Source organism: Lissotriton helveticus, chromosome 8 (genome assembly GCF_964261635.1).
Source record: "Lissotriton helveticus chromosome 8, aLisHel1.1, whole genome shotgun sequence".
In the NCBI taxonomy this organism is placed as follows: domain Eukaryota; kingdom Metazoa; phylum Chordata; class Amphibia; order Caudata; family Salamandridae; genus Lissotriton; species Lissotriton helveticus.
The window spans coordinates 974,406,104-974,430,330 of NC_136069.1; the positions used below are offsets into that span (position 1 = coordinate 974,406,104).

The 24,227-nt window shown below is 46.2% G+C and overlaps 1 protein-coding gene across 1 annotated transcript in view; it reads left to right on the plus strand.

Annotated features, from left to right (window-relative positions):
- CRYBG3 (crystallin beta-gamma domain containing 3) overlaps window positions 1-24,227 on the plus strand; it is a 1,541,789-nt gene that overhangs the window by 468,768 nt on the left and 1,048,794 nt on the right. Inside the window, exon 4 of the mRNA XM_078657810.1 lies at window positions 1,737-6,705. Coding sequence (XP_078513936.1) covers window positions 1,737-6,705 — 4,969 coding nt within the window. The remainder of the gene's footprint in view (window positions 1-1,736; window positions 6,706-24,227) is intronic.

Sequence of the window (24,227 nt, forward strand, 5' to 3'; positions counted from 1 at the left end):
AGAAGTCTGCCTGCTTTGTTATATGCAGATGAATGTGTTTTATTTTCCAGAGCTGGTGGGGGTCTCCAGAGTTACTGGATATATGTATTGTTTATGAGAAATCCAGGACTAATGACTGTTATAACTAAGTCATACACTATGGTTTGTGGGCGTACCCCAATTAATTTGAAATCCCCTTTTATCAATGGCATCAAACTTCTTCATGTTCCGATTTTCACATGCATATGGGGATCACCCTTTGATACTAAATGCACTGGGGTCCATTTAACGAATCTTAAGAAAACTCAGTTTGAGCAAACAGAGGCAATCTTTGTTTGCAGGGAATCTAGGTTCTAAACCCATAGAAATAATAGTTAATATCTATAATGCTTGCTGTTGCTCTGCTATGACCTATGGCGCAGGAATATGTTGGTACTGCAATACTCTGCTTCTGCAGGCTACCAAGAATATTTTTTTGAGAAGACTGATGTGTGTCCACCAGTGTGCCCACTTATGCCCGACACTTGGAGCTAGGCCCGACCTATCTAGCATACCTTAATAAGCTAGTCCCCTCCTGCTGTGGCACTCTTTCTGTACTAAACAAGAAACCGTCATAAAGCAGGTTGTAATCACTTATTACTTGTGCCTCGATCTTGTATTACAAAATTCTGTGGCTGAGATATGGTAAAGAATAACGTATTATGTTAGTGTGGCCTAAATGTTTTCATAGTCCACAAGATATTACCGCCTTATCCAAAAAGAGCTTAAAACAGATTTCATTACTATGTGGGGGAGGAGAAAGAGTCCCAAGCACTTAACAAGAAGAGTGTGGCTGCTTACCATACATATGTTAGTAAATTCCGATCGTATGAAACCCTACCTTTCATTTTTCCCTCATCCCCATCAAATGTATTATCTACTCAGGTTTAGGTTCAGTATAGCCCATCTTCTGGTCTCCTACCCAAGAGACATCCCTAGTGAAGCGGGCCTTGGGCCATGTTCCTGTTATTCCAGGGCAGACCATATATGCTAGATTTTTTTTTCTGTAAACTGTATGCTGTGCCAAGGAAATAGTTATTAATGATTGTGCATAATGTTTTTATGCTGTGCATTCTTTTATGTTTTTTACAAGCTGATTAAAAATTGGATTGACTGATAGAAAGCAGGCAAAACTGAGTGACAAAACACAGAGCCAATGGTAAGAAATGGGTGGAATTAATTCATGGGTAAGCTTTCATTGTGTCCCCAATATGTCTTTGCAAGCAGACAACTGCACATCGACCTAAAAATTGCCACTACACCTCTTACAATCTCTTTCTTTCTCACTGTAAACTATAACTATAGGATTTATTTGAGCCTGTACCCAATAAGTAAATCTTCTTTTCTAAATATATCCCTTAAATTGAGCTTACAGATTTTAATGTGCCATTTGTTGCATCACTTTTGAAAGAATATAGTAATATGTATCTCGCCTGGTTGTTTTGTACTTGTATAATAAATAAATGTCTGCGTTGATTAATTTGTCTTTACTGGGAAAAGAAATAATTGAACTGTCAGTTCGGAATTGAAATTGTAGGTCTTGTAACTTTTAACTGTTGCCTGTATTACTGCTTTGGTGTTTTGTAATTACATGCTGTGTACTATTGTCAGGTTTGGCTACTAAGCCGTGCACTGACTGAGTGGCATATGTGGCACATGCTGTGCAAAACTAATACATAAATAAAACATTAGGTGACTCTATCTATTTTTATTTACAGGCAACTTCATCGAGGAAAAGATGCCCCTGCAGTAACTTATGCCACGTACCGCGGATCCAGACAGATACGCAAGTTACTAAAAAGGCGAGCCAGTGTGGATTCTACAATCCCCGAAAAAGACCTTATTGAAAACCAGAACACATTTATTGTGACTGAATGTGGAGAAATTGAAAATATTGTCAATATTACAGGGAAAAATGAAGCACATCTGCCAAATGGCATTGCAGTGGGGCAAGACACGACTCTTGCACAATACCATGTACCAAATAGAGCTGTGAAATCAAAAGCCTTAATAAAAAACATTTCCCTTTCCATCGTAAATGAGATGTCAAACAGCTTACCCAATTTATCACTAGAAGCAAACTCAATTGCATATTGTAATGAAGAGACCGATAAGGAACATTCTATTCAGACGCCAGTCTCTACATCATTAGACGCTTGCAACAAACTTTTATCATCTGAGATAACATTACTTAACAATTGCTTCGTGGATAAGGATGACACAACTAGCTCTACTATCCCAGGTGTTGTCAACTCAAATGAAACTGAACCCACTAGTAATGCAACTAACAATATAGAGACTTCGAATGTACCTTTTCAGCCTATGCCTGAATGTCTCACTCTTGAACATTGTACGGTTTCTAGCTATCACATCAGTGATAAAGTAAACGAAGAGATAAACCTGGAAGAATGTAAGGTTTCACTCAGTAGTGCAGCAAACGATAATATGGAGACAAATGTACCACTTCAGCCAAAGTCTGAGTGTCTTGCTCATGAGCACAGTACAGGTGGTACACATCACATTCACGACAAAGTAGATAATGAGATACACTTGAAAGAATCCAAAGTTAACAATAATTTTACTTGCACTTCGAAAATTGAAAATTCCCATTTGAGTGACCTTGTAACTATATCTGAGGAGATGAATGGCGACAATCACAAACCACCTCCATGTATTGTTGTTGACAGTGATGCCTCACCAGCAGCCCCTGAATCTGAGGATTTCAATAAAACGAGTACATTACATTTAATCTGGCCCACAGAACCAACATGTATGACTGACGTGGAAGTTCCTGCAGCTGAAGTTGGCAGCTTCAGTGAAGGGAAGGTTGAGCCAATCAGCATGGCTCATATTTACTCCCCTACTAAAGAACCTGACAATATCCTCCTAGCTACGATAAAAGTGCCCACTGCAACTAAAATTAATTTGCATAATGCTGGGGATATGGTGTGTCCATCAGCTTTTACAGATGGTGATGATAAAGAGAAAAATGATATGAATAATCGTCTATGTGATGGGAACAGAGTGTCAAATCAGGCTAAACCTCAATTTGAGGATGGCATGAACAACATGAGTTCAGTAAGGACGGATGAATGCGGCTTTGAAAATGCTGTGTGCCCAGCAGTTGCATCTGATGATACGAGTGTGGCCAGTGGAGTGCATCTTACTAATGTGTTATCTGATGATGCCTTGACAGATGCTTCTTGTGTCACACTAGTTTCTAGTAGCGCTAATATAAATGAGTTTAACCCAGACATTCTGCACTCTGATGGTGGAATTCAAGGAATGTCTGACCTTAAATCTGGGAAAGGAAATGTTGCATATACATCTACTGTTCTCTTACCTAAAAACATGACATTTCAGAGCATTTTGCCTGCATCCTCCACATTTGACAGTAATCTGCCAAGTACAGCTGAATCATACATAGCATTAACAAAGTCCATTGTGGCTGAAAAAAACACTTTGTCCGTATCAATTGAGAATGGCACTTCAGTGAATCAGTTGCATGCTGCTTCTACCAGTGGGGACGATAAGTTGGACAAATTAGAACCACCATCCGTTTACGACAATGGTAGCAGATGCTTACCATCTTTTCTCACTAGTAACAGCAGTGTCATCAGAATGAGTTCTTCTGACACTACAGGTAACACTGACAGTGATGCAGTTACGTTTCCCCTCACCAGTCCGCCTGAGGACTGCAAGTTTGCAAATGAAGACATGGAAGGCTACAAGATGAATAATAGCCTTGAAGAGCAGGTGGCTGTGGCTCTTGAATCTGAGTATATTGATGGGAATATTGTTGTGGCTAAAATCTCAGTAAAATCTGTGAATGTTGATGAGGTCAAAATGTCTCCTTGTATTTTCCAATCAGAAGTAGTGAAACTTTCCACACATTCTTCCAAGGCCTTTGAGCCAGAATATGTTCTATTGCCTAACCTTTCTCCTCCTGTTTCTCCAGTGGAACCTGCTGACATGGTGAATAACATCAACTCCATTCCAGCCATTGAGAAGTTTGATATTCCTTCTCCTGCTTTTGCAACTATCCATGACCAAGCAAATACCTTTCCATCATCCATTGATGGAAAAAATGAAAACATGCTAATTATCTCTTCTCCTTGTATTTATTCCAAAGATGTGACTGTTGAGAGTGTTATGGCAAAAACAAACTGTATTGGGGACAGCGTAGAATCTTTCAACACCACCAATGAGGACATCGTCATAGACAATATTCATGCTAATGACACTATTCGTGAATATTTTTGTGACATCTTCCCTTCCGTTCTCAAACATGAAAATACTGTTCAAAGCAGTGCAACGCATACTGTGGTTGAAAACCGAAAGGTCACTGCAAACAATGTCCTATCAAACAAAGACTTGCTTCGCCCTGTAGAAGCTTCAGTGATTGATGTTGTCAGGGATTTGATCAACACTGATAGCATTGCTTTTGCTGAGGGTTTGCTTTCTCTTGAAATGGGAGATGGTACACTGATGAATCCATGTCCACCACCACAAGAGTCTATAGACGTCTGTGTGCCTATTGTATTTTCAGATGCATCTCAATCCAAAAATAATGTAGAGACTGAAGTACTACCATCCGCTGCCATTTCTAAGCCGATTAGCAACAACAGTCAAGAAAACGTTGTAAACCTTATTAGGAAAGGGGAAGGCATGCTTGGTGATAAAGGTGTCCCTTCACTACTTAAATCAAAGGGCATTGAGAGTAAAAAAGATGCTGACGTTGCAATCTCAGACCCAATAATGAGCAACAAGATTTACGAGCATAATAGTGTAAAAGAAAATGAAGAGATTAAAACCGTTACATTTGCAGACTTTGAATGTAAACCGCAATACCTCAATCAAATGCTGTTGAAGAAAGCTGATAAAATAGCATTTGATGTTTTGCATTTATCGCTAAAAGAAATTAAATCCACCCAAAAAACCACTACACCTGTCTTTGAAAACCCTTTAAGGACAGCAGTCCCTGACTTTGCACATGGAAAGAAAGAAAGAGAAAGCGCGATGTCTGATCCAGTTGAGAGTTTTCATGGTGACGATGCTAAAAATGTGTTGATCATTTCAGGAAGTGAATCGAACGTCAAAAATAGTTTCAATAGAGCATGCAATGACACATCCCTGAAGCCTGAAACATTTTACACCGAGAACTTATTAGCACAAAAAGCTGAACAAATAATTAAGGATGTGATGTATATTGTTAAGCAACAGTTATCATCAGGTCAGCTACAAAAGTGTTTAGATAAAAACCATAATGAAACTATTGTCAAAACTGCCAATCCGGTATTTACAGAGAATATTACTGCCTTGGATGAAACCACCATACCAGTCATTGAACCTTTGTGGTCAAACATTTGTACTTCAGTGCCTGTAAACTACCCATTGAAAGAGACTAAATTTGTAGTCGGATCGTTTCCAACAATCGAAAATGGTGTTTCTGTAGACACAGAGGAGGTGGCAATCTTTTTAGAAACCCTACAAAATGATGTGGCAACATCGGAGGAGGAAAATGGTCTTTTCAGTTTTGATGACTCTACGACTGAAGATTCAGATTTTGCAGAAATGTTTGTAGATACTGTAAATGTAAAATTAATTAAAGAAGAAATGAAAGAAGACAAATGGAACCAAAAAACAATTTCCATTGAAGGTTGTGCAGCTGAGCTGGCATTACAGACATTAAATGAAAATGAGAGAACATGTATGGAAAACGTGGATAATTATGACAGTAGTATATTATTCACAATTCCAGAAAACATAAGCAAAAACAATTTATTTTCAAAAGACAAGAAAGACAGGCCTCAAAATACTGAAACAGAAAGACAGTTGAATAATGTAAGAAATGTTTTACAACATGAAGCATATACGCAGAAAAACTCTTTAGCTGGAGATGGTTCTGAAGAAAAGAACGAATTCAATTTGGAAGGTAATAACATTTGCCTACCTCTTTACCCACTCCTGGTCCCTCCTGATCAAAATGTTGAATTCCATGAAGAAAATGAAGATGCAACTCCATACTATTTTGAAGGTTCTAATCTGATAAATGTGACAAACAATGATAGTGAACTTGATTCATTTGAAATGGTACAAGCAAAACCCTTCCGAGTGTTTCCCTTTGCTTTGTCGCCAATATATGAGGATGACAGCTCTCAAGAGGACGTTGTCTCTAGTGATAACTCACCGGGCTGCTGCAACAAAAGGTCACCCAAAGAATCCTCATCAATATTATCCCTCCTCCAGTCAGTATCTGAACGTTTAAAACATGATAACAGTGTGGATGATGAAGAGGAAGAATCCGTCAATGAAAATTTACCAGCAACGCAGAATGAAGATTATACTGGCCACTTGAGTAAAGCACACACTGAGCATGATAAAAACATCAGTTCATCTCAGGAAATGTCATGGAGTTCTTTAGAAGACTCTACATCCTTCCTACCAAAGTCAGAGCACCTCTTAACAGAAGCATCAGAAGACAGCAGAAATCTCCTCTCAGAAACTGACAAAGGCAGCATGCTGAAGTCTGCTTCGAGAAGTGTGTATTACCAATATTTGCAGAATGCAAAAGATTATTCTTCTGGAAAAGGGCCCAGATTGGGAAGCATTCTTCATGAAATTCTAATGCCCAAACCTATTCATCTTCAAGTAGATGATTCACTGAAGGCGGAACTACCACTGGTGGTAAGATGTTGGTAATTAAACAAGCAAGTAAGCAAAGAATATATTTAATTTGAGGCATACACTTAACTTTCCTGTCATATTGTATTGTATTGTATTGTATATAGCTTTATTTCGAAATATTTCATTTCATAAAAGCATTGCAATAAAACAAGTACAGAATAAAAACAGTTATTGAGTTTAAGATCAAGAGAAAAAATCATTTAAAAAGTGCAATATACAACAATGCTAAGAAACGTCCATCTTAGGACAATCATAGGGACACATACTTAGTCGACCTTAGGGGATGGAATGGGACACAACAATAGGTAAATGAGCCGATGGATTATAAAATGGAGCCATTTACTGGAGGATCATCATCCTTGCGGATCTTATCCTCCAGGCCCACCCCAGGTATTTCGCCAAGCCACATGCGAACAAGGGTTGGGGGTCTGATCTTAACAGATATAGTGCCTCCGCATATGACCGTGTACCCAGCCTCAGACAAAGCGGTTTCAACCATCTACGGCGAGGACTAGTATATGCGGGACATACAAACATTAGATGGAAGATGGATTCGACACTGTTTGTACAGAAAGGGCAAGTTGATACAGTTTGCCAGGGGGGTTTCCAATTTGCTGTCCATGATCCCAGGGGCAGAACACCGACCCTGAATTTAAAATACAGCGCCCTATCTGTTGGGTTAGAGATCACATCCAAATAGCGCTCTCTATAGGGACGGCCTTTGATCGACAAAAACTCCACCGCAGATCTACATAGGTTGGTTTGTTTAGGTCTCTCGTTATCCACCCACGCCCAGAATAATTTCTTTAGTAATTGTTTGGGTGGCGAAGATCTGTTGGCCCAGGCGTCATCCAGGCCGAGTTCACAAAGCAGACGCTTTACTTCCGAGAGCCAACCGATCTTATACCAACCCGAGGTGGAGAGGAGCTCGCGAAGAGCATCTGCATAACTCGAGAGTTCAGGAACATTCCATATGCGGGCCCACAAGAGAAGGGGGCGTAACTTCGCCTGCTCAGCTATGGAACGTGTACCAGTGTCAAATAAAAGAGGGAGAGTTGGGGAGCTATGAGGGAGCCTCATTAAATCTTTGTGGAATTTGTTCTCAAGATGGAATAGAGTGTCAAATTTCTGAGTACCCCACAACTCCGCCCCATACAGAGCCGCACTCACAGCTTTTGCCCTATAAATGTCTAGTATCACCCCAATAGGCTTGAGCGAGGAGGCACGGTGTTCTTTTAGTAGGGCGCCCGTGACCCTCCTATGAGCCAGAATGATCTTTTGGTGGTGCGCCTTCCAGCTCATAGAGTCACAAAGGCGAATTCCTAAATAATCAAATTCCCTTACCCTTTCTAAGGGAACTGAATCCAGGGATGGAGGGTGGACTGTCTTTCTAGGGGGATTCAACACCAGGAACTTCGTTTTGCTGATGTTAATAGCCAAGCCCCTGGTGACACAGAAGCCCTGAAACCTAGTTAGCAGGGTTTGAAGGCCCACCGGGGATTTCGAAATCAACAGGGTATCATCTGCAAACAGGAGTGTTGGTATCTTCCTGCCCGCCAGGGAAGGTGCGTCTGCAGGTAGCTGGAGCAGATGCTCCACCACTCCGTTTAGATATAATGAAAACAGAGTGGGGGCTAACACACACCCCTGGCGGACCCCCCTGTCTACAGAGATGCGAGATGTTTTTTCGCCCTGCGCACCCCATCTAATTCTGGCAAAATTTTCCTCGTGGAATTTAATAATTAATGCCAGCAAGTAAGCGGGCATACCCAAACCCTCAAGAACAGCCCACAGTTGGTTATGTGGGACTAGGTCAAAGGCAGTCCGCAGATCTATAAAGGCAAGATACAGACTGCCCTTGCCCAGTTTAACCACTTTCCAATACAACATAAGGAAGCGGAATGTCTGCTCAATTGTGCCGGTACCAGATCTAAAGCCGGCCTGAAAGTCAGACAAAACCTTCGCTTCCTCAGCCCATTGGAGAATCCTCCCTAAAACCACCTTCCCTGCTACCTTCTGGGTGGAATCAAGCAGACTTATGGGTCGGTAGTTGGCAGGATCGTCCCTACACCCTTTTTTAAAAATTGGGACAACTTCCGCGCCCCTCCAGGAATCCGGAAATCCACCGCCCTCCAAGGCCTCATTTAGGAGTTTAGCAATGAGTAGGCTCCACTCCTCTATATTTATGCGCAGCAGGTCGCCAGGGACTCCATCTGGGCCCGCTGCCTTATTGGGCACGATACACCTAATTGCTACTTCTACCTCCTTGGGTGAAAAGGTAGAGTCAGAGTGTAAGCTGTTATCCGATATTATGTGACTATCGCCCCTACACTGGCCCCTAGCCCCCAGAGAATTAGAGTAAAGTTTTGAAAAATGGGCCAGCCAAGCATCCCCTGTAATGTTGCAAGTCAACAGTGAGTCAACCGGCCTATCCCTGCCTCTAAACAAGGCCCAGAAGGCCCTTGAGTCCTTCCTGGACCCAGCATCCATTAATTCACTCCAGAAATTAGTTTCGTGAGTAGCCCTTGCCACCTCTTGGGCTTTTCTGTATTCCTTCCTAGCAGAGGAAATCAAACCAGGATCTTTCAGGCCTACTGCTCGGATAAGGTTGCTTTTGGCCAGACGACAGGCAGGTGAATACCATTGATCTCTGCCCCTTAATGCAGTTCTCCGCCTAGCCCCACCCCTTCCCTGGGGAACTAAGAACAGGTTGCCAAGTGATGCAATAATCTCCGTGAAAGTTGTTAGAACAGCTTCATCGGAGTCCAACGTACTCAAGGTACCCTTGGCTTCCAGCATTATAGTTCTTGCTTGGGCCATTCTTGATTCATCCAAAGCAACTTTGGCCCATTTCAGCCGTCTACCACAGTTGGATGGGACAACTTCATTGGATGATTTCCAGGTGGATCGGGGCGATGCTAGATCCCCTGCCTCCCGTGGGAGAGCAAGTGATAAAACCAAGGGATTATGATCACTGTCCGCTGTTTGTTGGACCTCCATATCGAGAAAATGCTCCCACAAATTGTGGTTCAACAATATATAGTCTATTCTAGAGGTGTGGCCCACCCTATTGTAGGTGTGCGCACCCCTAGTGTCTGATTTGGAACGGCCGTTTGTGGCTCTTAGGGCATATTCCAAACAGAGAGAGTTGATATCGATAGCATTCCGTGACCATTTTTTAATGGGGTCGAGATCAAGCAAGGGAATACCTCTCTTGGCATCATCCTCCCAAGTGTCCAAAATATCTTCACAGGCCAGCGGTTCGAAGCAACAATTAAAATCGCCAGCCAAAACGATAAAGGAATCAATATCGCAACCCCGAAGCTCTTCTTCAACTCCAGAGGAGGATAGAGGAGAAGAGTCCCCCCCCCGACCCCCCCTGAAATACAGGTTAAACAATTCCATAATCCTACCCCCCGGGCACCGAATGGTAAGTCTCAGCAGATCTGGCGATTGGGTATTGATATGTTTTATGGTAAGCCCCAGAGAGATACTGACCCAAACAAGAAGGCCACCAGAAGGGCGGCCTTTACTGCCTTTTGGCTTGGAGGCCGGCACATGGTACGTCGCGAAACCAACCCTGTGCACGGGCTCCAAACACCAGGTTTCTTGTAGGAGACAGATCCCAAAAGGCTCCACAAAAGAATTCCAGTCAGGTTTATTTAAATTGCGCACAAGCCCTGCCACGTTCCAACTTAAGATCTTAAACGAGGAACTGCCTACCGAGCTTGTGCAAGGTTGGGCGGCAGTAGCTGGGTACACAACATCGAGACCGTCGAGCCGGGGATGCTGAGAATGAGCCACAGTTGTCAGCGAGTCCTGGGCTAGCAAGATCGCTGCTGAGGAAGAACTAGCATTGCCATCGAGCAGGGGAGGGTACAACAAACCCTGAACAGGGGTGGCCTGGGGCGTGACCTGGGTCAGGGGACCAATGCCCCCCGTGTCCAAGGTAGTGAACAGTGGTGAAGACTCAGCCTCCACCTGCGGGGTATTAGATTTGAGTAATGGAGCCGGCGCAGGGGATGTTACAAGTCAATCCACATCTTCAAGGCTGGCAAACCTATTAAAGGTTGTGATACCAAGCCAGCCACTAGCTGGGTTGTGTTCCTTAGGGGCAAACCCCCAGCTGGACTGCTGGGGAACCAGAGTCCAATTGCCCCCCTGAGGGTGCACCATCCGGGGTGGATAGAAGAATGACAAGGGCCTCGGGGCAATAGAAGAGCCCCCATTCTGGCTCACCCAGGAGCAGATGTGGTTGGCCGTAAAAACATCATCAAAAGTTACGACTATGCAGTCCCCAGGGATTGATTTCCTGGTTGTTCCCACCCACGGGACTCTGCGAACCATTGTGACTCTGCTCTTCCTACCATTAGGGATAGGTCTGTAGGAATTGAGCCAATGCATAACTTTATTATGGAGGGATTGCTGATGTTCATAGAGGCCATTCTGTATTTCCGGCACCCCCGTCAATACTGCCACATAATCGTTGGCTTCAGGTGGAAGATCGATATATCCCCCTCGAAAGTTGCTCTTAAAGCTAGGACCCCCCAAAGAACGGGTGCTAAATTTGTTTTGGGAGGTGTGGGCAGAACGAGAACTAGACCTAGTGGGATTCTGTGTTCTCGCGTTGGCCGGGTTGGCACGAACATGTGGTTGAGTGGTAGGGGCGCTTGAGGTGTTGGCCCTAGGCTGGGGAGCCGGGGTTACAATGTCGGCTCTCTTGGTCCGCGGTTTGGGAATGGGCTGAGTAGAACAAGGCACAGTGAGATTAGGCTGCAAACCTGGAATGACCGTGGGGGGGGGGGTAGCAGCCTGGGCAACTCTATTGTTATCTATCAAACCCTGGTGTTCGAGGCCTCTCAGGCCAAGAGTGGCCAAAGCAATAATGCTTTTCTCCATCTCTAGGAGGTTGTTCTCTATTCGAGAGAGCCTTAAATCCAGGGGAGACAATAGGCTTTTTAGGGTGTCCCAAACCACTCCTATAAATTCTCTTTCCCTCCCTTCTTGGTCATTTGGGGCAGAGCCCAATCTCCTGCTAGGTGAAAACCCACCAGATGCCACAGAAGCAGTCCCCTCGTTGTTAGCGCACCAAGAGGCCTGTGGGGCGGTGAAGGGCATCCCTGAATTACCATTAGCTGCTGTGCTACCCATATCAGACAAATTACCTCCCCTATTTAGAATCTTTTTGTGTGGGGGGGATATGCTGGGTGAGCGTTTTCTTTTATTAGTGTTGCCAGGGATGCTGTCTAGTCCTCCATAGGTAGTGGAGGCAAAAGAAGAATCTGACGAGTTTAGGATGGAGGTAGGGGCAACAGAAAGACTACCCACAACCGTTAGTTGACCCTCGGGCAAAACAAATTGACACAAAGGTAAAAGGGGGGTAGGTGAAACTGGGATATTATGGACATCAACCTTAATTTCGGTTCCCCCTATATTATGAGCCCGAGTTGGAGTAATGGCAGATGCAATATGCCCAAGGGAAGATTTTTTATGGGTAGCAAATTCCAGTGACAGTTTTCTAGCAGCTTCTAGGTCAAGAGACACTCTAGTTTGCAATTTAGTAATTTCATGGTCTATGGCAATGTTAGTTCGTGTAATGAAGTCATCCATAGGTCCATTCGGAGCTGGCCCCACCTTGGCCGCCCTGTTGCGGGTTACACGAGTACACATGTAGGCTAACAGTGACGACCAAATTGGACCTCGCTAAGAACAGTCACAGATACCAACAACAACCAGGTGGTGGAAAAAGGGTGACAGAGGAGGGGCCCAGACCAGACCGCTCAGACCTCGAACGGCCTCAAACGGCCCGGTCTTTGCCCTGTCTTCGCCCGGGCTGCGTCCCGCGCTGCGGGAGTGTAGTGATGTTAAGTAAGGGATAAAAAGGGGCGGGGGGGCGGGCCAGCAGGGAGAGCGGACCGGAAGCTCTCCGTCGGTCTCGCAGGGACTTCTGGGAAATGAAGTCCCTGCACGCTCGCAGCCCCGCTGGTTCCTCGCGCCCCTTACCGCCTGAGTCCTGGGTCCTGATGAACACCTCCCTGATGCGTCCACCACCAGTGTCCAATGACGCAGCGGCACCCGCGGAGCGGGTGCGGCAAGGAGTGGGCTGGAAAAACTCGTGCGCTGCTGCAAAGTGCGCTGGTGCACTACGATGCCTCGTCGCTGGAGCCTAGAACCGCCGTGCTCAAAGTAAGTGTCCCGCAGATTGGGGAGACAAGACCACCTTTTGAATCCCTTGGTGGGCGGGGGGCGGGCCAGCAGGGAGAGCGGACCGGAAGCTCTCCGTCGGTCTCGCAGGGACTTCTGGGAAATGAAGTCCCTGCACGCTCGCAGCCCCGCTGGTTCCTCGCGCCCCTTACCGCCTGAGTCCTGAGTCCTGATGAACACCTCCCTGATGCGTCCACCACCAGTGTCCAATGACGCAGCGGCACCCGCGGAGCGGGTGCGGCAAGGAGTGGGCTGGAAAAACTCGTGCGCTGCTGCAAAGTGCGCTGGTGCACTACGATGCCTCGTCGCTGGAGCCTAGAACCGCCGTGCTCAAAGTAAGTGTCCCCTGTCATATTTGATCTTGTTTGCTTTAAGAATGGTTAGGTAGAGTTAACTAACGCATCAGTCATTGTTAAGTCAAGTTTATTTATTTTGTTTGATTAATTAAAATCTTACAAAGAAATTACTAAAAGCGTCATAGAAAAAGAATTAAAAGAAAATATAAAAATATGTGATTGTTATCATATATTATACTTAATAACATACGATACACAATATATTTTAAGATACAATAGATTAACAATTCAAGTGAAATTCCTCCAAATTGTTTTCCACCGGCACATATAAATTTTACAAATGCAGAATTAATAATTATATCTTCAGTGTTTAGACATGCTATCAGAGCATGCCTACATGTCCTTACTCCACGATCATTAAATAGTCTCTTAAGAGTAATTTCCTTTCATTTTCCAATCCATGACAAAGACATAATAAATGTATAATGTTCTCTTGTCCGGATTTACATAACCTACATTGGGTATTCTTTCCTGATTTCTTCCATGGTGGTAAATGACATAATCCCGGTAATAGGCCAAATCGGGCTTTGTTAAAGATATGTTTGTTTTTCTGCGTCCATGATGTTTCAAGATATTCTTGGACCTTTTTTTCTTAAATCCATTTATGATTGGCCATGCATGTTTTCTATTTACAAGTATATCTTTATCTTTTATCAGGGACAGATGATTAGTAAGTTTGTAGATTGTTTTTTTTAAACTTTCCTGGGTAATTGCGGTATTACACCAAATTCTTCTATCGCGGTATTTAAATAGGACCAGGCCTGCAGTTTCCTATTGTCTTTTACTTCTTGCCATAGCAGCTGTGACATTTTGTTTTCTTGATAATTTCTTTTTGTTTCAAAGTCTCTGTTTTATTTTCAACTTCAAGGGAAACATAGCACAGGTCTTAAAGTACACAGCGTTAAGCCTACAACCCTATACAAGCCCGGCCACGTACGCAGGCAGTGCAGTCGTTCCACAGAAAGTGCAACTAAAGGAGCAGGTATAAACACAGCATGTCGCCTACAACCCCTGCGGGGCCGGCCGCGTAGTGCATAAGAGGGTGTTACCTCGAGGTGAAGCAGGCATGGACACAACCTCTAGGGGACCAGAACTTGAAGTCATGAGTAAGAGGTCTAAAAAAACAAACAAAGAGCCAGAGACGTCAGTGGAAAAGAAGAGAGGTGAGAAAAGTTAGAGGTAAAAGTCAAAAGAGTAGGTGTGGCATGGATGGGCGGGCGGAGGGGGCGCAGCGTGAGGGTCCCTTACAGGCCCCGTTATCCATGCGGGGGGGGCTACGCCAACAGGGGATCTGCGTGCGGAAGCAATCTGTCAGGGGCAGGCAGCAGTATAGCATCTTCAAAAAGTCGCAGCGCCCTAAGTTTAGTAGGCATGTAACGGGTACGCTCTATCGCGCAAAGATATTTAATCAGAGGTTGCCAGACTGTTTGAAAACGAGTGTCACATGCTTGTAGCCGCGCTGTGAAGAGTTCCATTGTAAGGACTTGCCATAAGCATACGTACCAGGAAGCGATTGGAGGGGGCTCTGCTTTCTTCCAGTAGAGCGCTATAAGCTGCTTAGCAGCTCCGAGCATCTGAAGCGCAATTATCCAATCGCTACGGGTGAGTGCCTTCAGGTTGGCAGGTTTAATGCCCAAAAGAATAGTGCTTGTGGCTTCAGGCAGAGGGAATCCCAACACCCCTTTAATGTGGCTGAGGACCTCCTTCCAAAACAGGGTCAGTAGCGGGCAGGCCCACCAGATGTGTATGAAATCCCCAGGCGCAGTCGAACACCTCCAGCACATGGGGGAAGTCGTAGGGAACATCTTATGTAGCCACGTAGGGGTAGAATACCATTGCGTCATGCCTTTATATGCATTCTCTTGCTGTGGGACGCTGCGATAGATCTTTGGGATATCTCGGCATAAGCGCCTCCACTGCGGAGGCGTGATTTCCGTAGCGGATGTTGACTGCCATTGACGTTGGTATGGGTGGGAAGGTGTTTCCAGGGGATGCTGCAGGATCTGATAGATCCGAGAAACCAGGCCCTTCGATTCATCAAAAGAGCGGACCAGCCGCGCAAAGGGAGTGAATGGACTGGTAGCCGCCTGATGCATCTCCGCCGAGGAGACCCAGTGCCGCAGCTGTGCGTACTGTAGTCCTGCAGTAACTGGGAGACAAAACTCTTCTCTACACTGAGCGAACGTTTTGATAGTGCCTCCCTCAAATAAGTCGCCAATCACTCTGCATCCCCCTTGCAACCACTTGGTAAAAGCTCGTGTGCGATAGGCCGGAGGGAGTAAAGGATTCCCTTCAATGCACTGCCACCTTGTCCCAGATATTCAGGACTGTTCGAGTGGGCACCTTCATATATGCACTTCGGGAGCGTGCCTCTCTGTGAAGCCATGCGAGGTCCCAAATGGTACGCCCAGTGACCGTCCTATCCATGTGCAGCCAAACCTTTTCACTCTCAGTTGTTATCCATTCCGTCGCAAAGATGGGAAGCCCAATAGTAATCCATGAGGTTGGGACAGGCCAGTCCACCTCTGTCCTGCAGTAGCATAAGAATCTTGTGAGAGAACCGCGGCCTACGCCCTCCCCATATGAATGTAATAAGTTTGCGTTGAAGGCCCTGTATCTGATGTGGAGGAATGGGAGTGGGAAGGCATTGGAATAAATATAAAATTTTGGGGACTTCAGACATCTTAACATCATTAAGCCTGCCCAGCCACGACATCACCAAGGGTTTCCATCCCCGAAGGTCCTCAAGGACAGCCCTCTTACATTCTCTCCAGTTCACCTGGGTCCACGCGTCCAAAGAGGGAGTTATCTGCAGACCCAAGTACCGAATGTGACGAGTGGCCCACTGGTAGGGGGCGAGTGCCTCCAGAAGCGGTATCTCTTCCTGCAGGATAGTGAGGTTTAGCACCCAGGATTTGTCATTATTAATTTTGAGACCCGAGACCTGCTCAAAGGTCTGCAACAAGGAATAAAGTGCTGGGAGAGACTCCCGGGGGTGTGAAAGCGTGAGGATGAGGTCGTCCGCGAAGAGCGTCACCTTGTTCTGCCGGCCCCCAAGAGAGATGCTGTGTATGTCTGTTGCCTGCCTGATTAGCTCCGCCAGGGGCTCCACCACTAGGGCGAAGAGCAGCAGGGATAGGGGGCACCCCTGTCGGGTACCACCGATGTATAGTGAAAGGCTCCGTAAGTTGCCCGTTTACTCTAATCCTCGCCTGCGGGGCAAGATAGGTCGCCATGATCATGGATACCATGTTCCTCCCCAGCCCAATTCTCTGCAGCACCGCCCGAAGGAAGGCCCAGTCCACCCGATCAAATGCCTTCTCCGCGTCCAGTGAGAGGAGGCAGGCCGGTATATCCCAGTGATGCGCCTTCCCCACTAAGTGCGAGATCCTTCGTACATTATCTGTCCCCTGGCGATTGCGGATGAAGCCAACTTGGTCCGGATCTACCAGACCAGGCATGTGGGGGTCCAAACGTTTTGCGAGCATTTTGGCATTAATTTTCAAGTCGGAATTTAACAACGCTATAGGGCGGTAGGAGGCACAGAGCGCGGGATCCTTCCCTGTCTTAGGGATCAAGGCTATCTCAGTCATACCCATAGAGGGCGTTGGCCCATCCGTGTCGGAGAAGGAGTTATACAGCCGCAGGAGATGAGGTTGAAGTTGTGCTTGGAACATGCGATAAAAGGATAGGGGCAGACGCCCGGGCCCAGCGTCTTACCAAGTGGAAGATCTCGTAGGGCTGCCCTGAACTCCTCAGCAGAGAGAGGGCCCTCCAACGATTTAGCGTGATAGGGGTGTAACGGGGTCCATGTGCACCTATCTAGCACTTCTGCTAGGAGATCCGGTGAACGCTCCGCCGTGTAGAGAGCCGCATAATATGCCCGGAAAGCATCGGATTTGGCCCGCTCCGTGTTGACCCTCGCTCCATTCGGTAACTGTATATTAGCTATGTGGGCCTTGGCCGCCCTCGCTCTTAAACGTCTCGCCAGTAGCCTACCCACCTTATCTCCCCCTTCGAAAAACTTCTGCTTCAGCGCTAGTAGGGAGGTTTCCGCTTTATTCGTGCACAAGAGGCGGAGCTGTCCCCGGAGGTTTGCTAGCCGCCGGCGGGATATCTGCGATGATGGCTCCTGATCCTGTTTTTCAGCCAATTTTATATCCTTCGAGAGAGTGTCCTCAAGTTGTCGAGCCTCCTGCACCCCCGCAATGGAGAGAGAGGTGATGTGCCCACGCATCGTAGCCTTGAAGGCATCCCACACTGCGGGAAAAGGCGTCTCTGGTATATCATTACTGGCAAAGTAAGAGTCAATGGCAGCACTTATGCTATTCACGTCGGCTGGATTCTGGAGGATACTCTGCGGCAAGCGCCACCGCAAAGTACTGGCAGGGCAGGCGGCCGGGTCCTGCAGAATCAGCTCAACATGTGCATGATCTGAGAGCAATATGTCCGACATTGACGCCGTCAGCACGTCCCGCACTTGGGTGTGAGATACAAACAATTAGTCGATGCGCGAGTATGAGCGGTGGACATGAGAGTAATACGAATAATCCCGCAGCCCCGGCGAGTGGTACCGCCACGTGTCTAAGAGACCAAGATCTGTAATCTGTTTCCGAAGGCTGGTGGACATGGCCCCCGCCCCGCTCAAGGAAGCCTCACTGCGGTCTACCCCAGGGTCCCACACAAAGTTAAAATCCCCCCCAGAATCACAGAGGGGTCATCCTGCGGCACATGCTCCCGTAAAAGCGCCCGGAGGTAAGCGTCCTGCATCTGGTTGGGCGCATACACATTACACAGTGTGAATGAACACCTCCCGATCCCAACACTAGTCCGTAGGAAGCGTCCATCTGCGCTCTTTGAGGGCTTAGCCTCCCCCGCCTGATGCCACTTCTGGACAAGATCGCTACCCCCGCAGTTTTGGTGTCTGCTGCAGCCCAGAATTGAAGGGGTTATTTTGGGTGCGCCATGCGCCTTACATCAGCTTTAAGGAGGTGAGTTTCTTGGAGGGAGATAATATCAGGGTTAGACTGAAGAAGATATCTGTTGTAATCCACTTGGTACACTCCGCACCCCTCCCTTCCTCCCCACTCTTGGTACAACCCAAGCAGCAATGCACGAACATTCCACAGCTGACTGGAACCTGTGATGGTGTGAAGAGTGAATAAAGAAGATTCCTGTCAACTTACCTGTACGTTTCTTTTTTTACAACACTGGCGACGCAAACCGTGTGGGGACGGTACACCATCACCCCCAACAAGTACTCCAGTTACAGCCTGTTCTACAAATAACCGACTAATGAAAGAGTAAGTCAATCTACCTGATGAAATTGAGGTGGATATTACTGCTCTTCTCTGCTGTGCATTCGCTGAGGGGGAGTTGAGCCCATCTGGTGGCTTCATGATTAATGACTGACTGTTGAAGTGAAAGTCTTGTGGACGGACTCGTGAGAGACGCGTGGGCACCCGGACCCTCAGCAAACTATTTGAAACTGTGGGGGATTCACCGTTGTGGCCGTAGCGGGGGAGCACTTGGCTTGAGCTTGCTGCCCGGTTCGAGTGGGTTGGTGTGTGTGGAGGCACTTCTAGAGTTGTTATTGTCCTCCTCTTTTGGCGTAATGGTGACACCCAGCCTGACTTTTGGTCATTGAACCAAACCGCTACGCACCGCTCCTTATCAGGAGGTTGTGCAAGGAGCGCTTCTGATGCCGGAGGCTGGCTTTCGCCCTCCTTCCTTAAAGAGGCCGGGATAGGGAGTTGGTGGCGCTGCTGCGGGGTTGCCTAGAGGCACTATCGGAGCAATTCCGCCGTGGGAGAAGGTTTCCCTGACCGAGCGGCTTTCCTCCTCTGGCGGCGACTTCGACGGCGTTGAGACGCAATCAGGGGGCGGTCTTCGGTGAGGAGATCGAGCTGATTAACCCTCTCCTCACCGCCAAGCGCTCAAGCCTGTCTGGATTCTTACGCTGACAGGCACAGCTTTTGATCTTCAAGCAAAGTAACAGCGAGACAGAAAGGTCTAGTTGTCTAACCCTCTCCTCACCGCCAAGTGCTCAAGCCTGTCCCGATTCTTGCGCTGACAGGCACAGCTTGTGTTATTTCCAGCAAATTATCTGCGAGACAGGAATTCAACTATAGTCATTATTAAAAACCTAATGCTTTAAATGACTTTTGGAACGTTTTCCTTTGGTAACCTCCAGTGAACACGCATGATTTCAAGAGCTAGGCTGTGAATTGTTGTGAAAGCTCTTAGCTTCAAGAGTAAATACTTTCTGCTGTGTAAGTTAAGTAAGCCTGCAATCTTCCCTTAACTAAAGTCTGCTGCCGACCTCTTCAAGCTCTAATCTCCTATTCACTGTGGAACTTTGGAACTAAATGTGAATCACACACATTCCCATGTAAGTGTGTGCATCGCTGCTTTGACTGTGACACACACACATTTATTGCTCACATGCCAGATTGTTCTTCCTACCTGTTCTCTACAAGTGATACGCGACCCATCCCTGCCTTATTCCTTCCTCGCTTCCTCCCTTCTGGCATAATTTTTGCTGGCTCCCATATCAAGACTGTCACTGCAGGACCTTAAAACGTATGACATAGATCTTCTGTTTAAACCACGCACAGCTGTTATCCCTTCAAGCCCTACTCATTGCAGGCCCACTCTGTCGTAATGGCCAGTACAAATATGTCACAACCACCCCTGTTCCTCAATGAAGTTGGAGAACCACAGCTACCCTGGAGGCAATGGTTCGGACTACTGGAATCCTACCTTATAGCAATGGGGGGGGGGAATTCTCTGCACTCAGAAAACTACATACCCTGCTCCACAATCTAGGGATTGAAGGGCGAAATACATATGACAATATCTCAGCAGAAGAAGGTGAGGATAGTGATGACGATGAAAACGTCTACCTAGCGGCAGTCAACATACTTGAAAAGCATTTTGGTAAAACGATTAACGTGGTATTGGAAAGGCATAAGTTCTTTTCAAGGGTACAGAGTAAGAATGAGAAGGTCAAAACGTACATTGCGGCACTTAAACGTCTGGCTTACACGTGTGAATTTGAAACTTTACAAGATTCCCTAATTAGAGATCAGTTGGTAAGGTGTACCAATGACACAAAGATACAAGAAAGACTATTAGTCGCTAATCCCGATCTTAAACAAGCTATAGACATAGCAGTAGGTATTGAGCACACTGCGGATTGTATGGTAGCAATGAAAGGGGATGGAGACAAGAATGCAGAAGTGAATGCAATAAGTAAACCAGAGATCAGTAAGGAGAGCAGGAACAAAGGTCCCAGTGGTTTCCCAGAGATCAGTAAGGAGAGCAGGAGCAAAGGTCCCAGCGGGTTACCTACAAGCACCAAACTCAAATGTTAGAGGTGCGGTAATCCTACCCACCTCGCTAATTTTGCAGGGTGTCAGGCCAGATCGGTAACCTGTCACAAGTGTGGTAGGAGAGGTCATTTAGCCAGGATGTGTAAGGATCAAAGTTTTGTCCATAGAACAGGATGCATCTCAAGAAAACAAATTAGTTTTCCAACTAAAAGATGGCGAAAAGACTAACAGCTTTCCGTCTTGCACTATTACCCTTGATAAAGGAGAGATGACGGTCTTGGCTGACTCCTGCTCACCCTATACGTTAGTGGAGGCTGAGGCATTCACTAAGTTGTTTCCTTCATGGAGACAAGGCGCACAGCCTCCTGACATACATTCAGGGGGTTACATTGGGGACCCCATACCCTTGATAGGCATGACAACCATGAACATCGAGTTCAAAGGGAGGAGTACAGTGGGCAAAATTTATATCACCCAAAAGGGATCCTATTTGCTGGGTTGGAAACACCAGAGGGAACTGGGCATAGAATTAGACCCCAATAGCCCTGACCAAGTCCTTCTAGTTGACCAGTCAGTGGGGGGGACAGAGGTCTGCAACGATTTTCCCACGGTCTTTCCAGACATACTAAAGAGCTATCAGCATTCCATTAAGCTTATAGCTAATGCTAAACCAGTGGCCCACAAGGTAAGACCGGTACCTCACATGATGCAAACACCCCTTGGAGCGGAACTAGATAAACTTCTGTCACAAGAAGTTATTGAGCCCATAGAAAGCTCGCAGTGGTTGGCCCCCATTGTCCTCACGACTAAGGCATCCAGCAAAGAGATCAGATTATGTGTGGACTTGAGGGACCTTAACAGTAACATATGGGTAGACAGGCACCCCCTGCCACGCATTCATGAAGTTCTCACATTAATCAAAGATGCCAGCTGTTTCAGCGTATTAGATCTCGTCAGGTGGAACTACACCCGGACTCCCCCTACTTGACCTCCTTTATAACACCACTGGAGGCTTTCCAGTACAGGCGCATGCCCTTTGGATTGGCATCAGCAGCCGCTGACTTCCAAAGGATCATGCAACATGTGCTTAAGGACATTCGGTGCACTATGTGCTTCCAGGACGAGATCCTCATTTATGGGAAAAACCTGGAAGAACATAATAACATCTTGAGAGAGGTACTTAGCAAACTGGAAGCGGCGGGTTTAACCTTAAAGAGAGACAAGTGCCGCATCGGGGTAGGATTAGTTATGTACCTAGGAGACACCATTTCCCCAAGATGGAATCAAACCTAAGGTTGACCTAGTCGAGGCTATTCAAGGGACCACTGCTCCATGTTTTGTTGAAAAACTGAAGTCATTATTGGGGTTATCAGAATACTACGCAAAGTTTGTTAGAAATTATGCAAGCATTGTGGAACCCTTGAGGGCTTTATACAAAGCAAGGACCCCATTTGTTTGGAGCAAGGAATGCCAAGCGGCATTTTTCACAGTGAAGGAGAGCATTGCCTCTGCCCCGTCATTGGGCAGATTTGACTTCACCAAGCCTACGGTCCTGTACACGGACGCGAGTAACAAAGGGTTGGGTGCTAGTCTCACCCAGATGGTAAACAAACAGAAACAAGTGGTGGCCTTTGCTTCTCGTGCCTTAAAAGAGCAGAAGCCAATTACTCCGTGGTGGAAAAAGAGGCGCTGGCATGCGCTTGGGCCATCAAGCACTTCCGCTTCTTTCTGTGGGGCATTGCCTTCAATGTGAAAACCGACCACAAACCCCTCATGTTTGCGTTCACTAGCAAAGGGTCTGAGAAGACCACACCTAGGATAGCGAGATGGATCTTGGGGCTGGAAGGGTACAACTATAAAGTGAAGTACATGCCAGGTTCTAAAAATGTAGTGGCGGATTTCCTGTCTCGCTCACCTATGGATGCTGATGACTGTCCACCTCATGTTGAAAGTGATAATGTAATCTTGAAGTTATCTAGCCTTAAGAAAGAGGAATGGGAAGAGTGTGTACGTAGTGATGAAAAAATGAAAATGCTTAAAAACGTTATTGTTAAGGGTTGGCCAGATGAGAAAGGCAAAGTTGCCACTTCTTTAAATGGGTTCTGGGATGTAAGACTGGAACTAAACATCCAAGAAGGTACGATTTGCAGGGGAGAAAAAGCTGTTCCACCCTCAGCACTGAGACACAAAATTGTGGATCTAGCCCATTCTGGTCACCTGGGGCGCCGTCTTACAAAAAATAAATTGAGACTGGACTACTGGTGGCCAGGGATGGATATAATGACGGAGAGAACGGTGAGGGATTGTCTCGAATGTAGCTGTTCAGACAAGATACAACAAACAAGGAAACCTCCCCTATCTCCTGTGACTGTGCCAGATAAACCATGGTTCAAAGTAGCCCTGGACATTATGGATCTCTCAACCTAAAGTCCTAGAAGGAACGGTTCTTACTAGTCTTGGTGGACTATCACACCAGGTGGATTGTATACAAGTATGTGCATCACATTGACACAAAAGAAATTATAACATTTCTCAGAGACGTGTTTTTTGAAGAGGGGATCCCAGACATCTTAGTAACCGATAATGAGGTACAATTCACCTCAGAGAACATGTTGGAATCACCCACCACAAGACAGCGTTATATTGTCCCAGGGCCAACGGGTTGGTGGAACGCATGAATCGCATGATAAAAGAATGCTTACAGCGTGTTGAGATCTTAAACATTTCAGCAAAGGACACCTTACAAGACACTATCTGGGACTATCGCACAGCCCCAAACCTGGTCACAGGAGTGTCCTCCTTCAGCTCACTTAAGGGGAGGGTTCCCATAACCAGACTCTCACCTCCAGTAAAAAGGCAAAACACCTACGAGGTGAACCGCGATGAGATTAGAGAACGTATCACCAGTCATCGAACAAAGTACAAGATCAGATATGACACTACTAAACACGTAAAACCCCACACAGTCAAAGAAGGTGATTGGGTCCATGTAGCTCTTCCTAAACAACGTAGGAGGGAGGCAACAAGATTCTCAGAACCCATGAAGATAGTCAAAGCGGGTAGAAACGTAGTTACCTTAACCAATGGGCAAACTTGGAGCATGGACAGAAACATCCCTCACAGGGAAGTACCAAAACCCCTGGTCAACCCTCCCGTGGGGGAAAATGCTAATGCTAATCAGAGGAGATCGTTAAGACCTATGTCAGCTCCTAGATGGGCAAGAGATTACTATTTCACATAGCCTTTTCACTTGTAGTACTGAAATGTTGATGTATTTGAGTTCTTGATTACTTCCCTTGTATCCTGGTCATTCACTCACAGCAACTTCATTTTGTCACCCTCCTTTCCTTCCCTTTTCCTTCCTTATGTAAGGAGATGTGTTGTAATCCACCTGGTACATCCCGCACCCCTCCCTTCCTCCCCACTCTTGGTACAACCCAAGCAGGAATGCACGAACATTCCACAGCTGACTTCAGCTGACTGGAACCTGTGATGGTGTGAAGAGTGACTAAAGAAGACTCCTGTTAACTTACCTGTACGTCTCTTTTTTTACAACAATATCGCCATGTTTGCCGTCTCCTATTAGGAGAATTGAGGCCTTTGACGTTAAGAGATATTACTTTTAAGG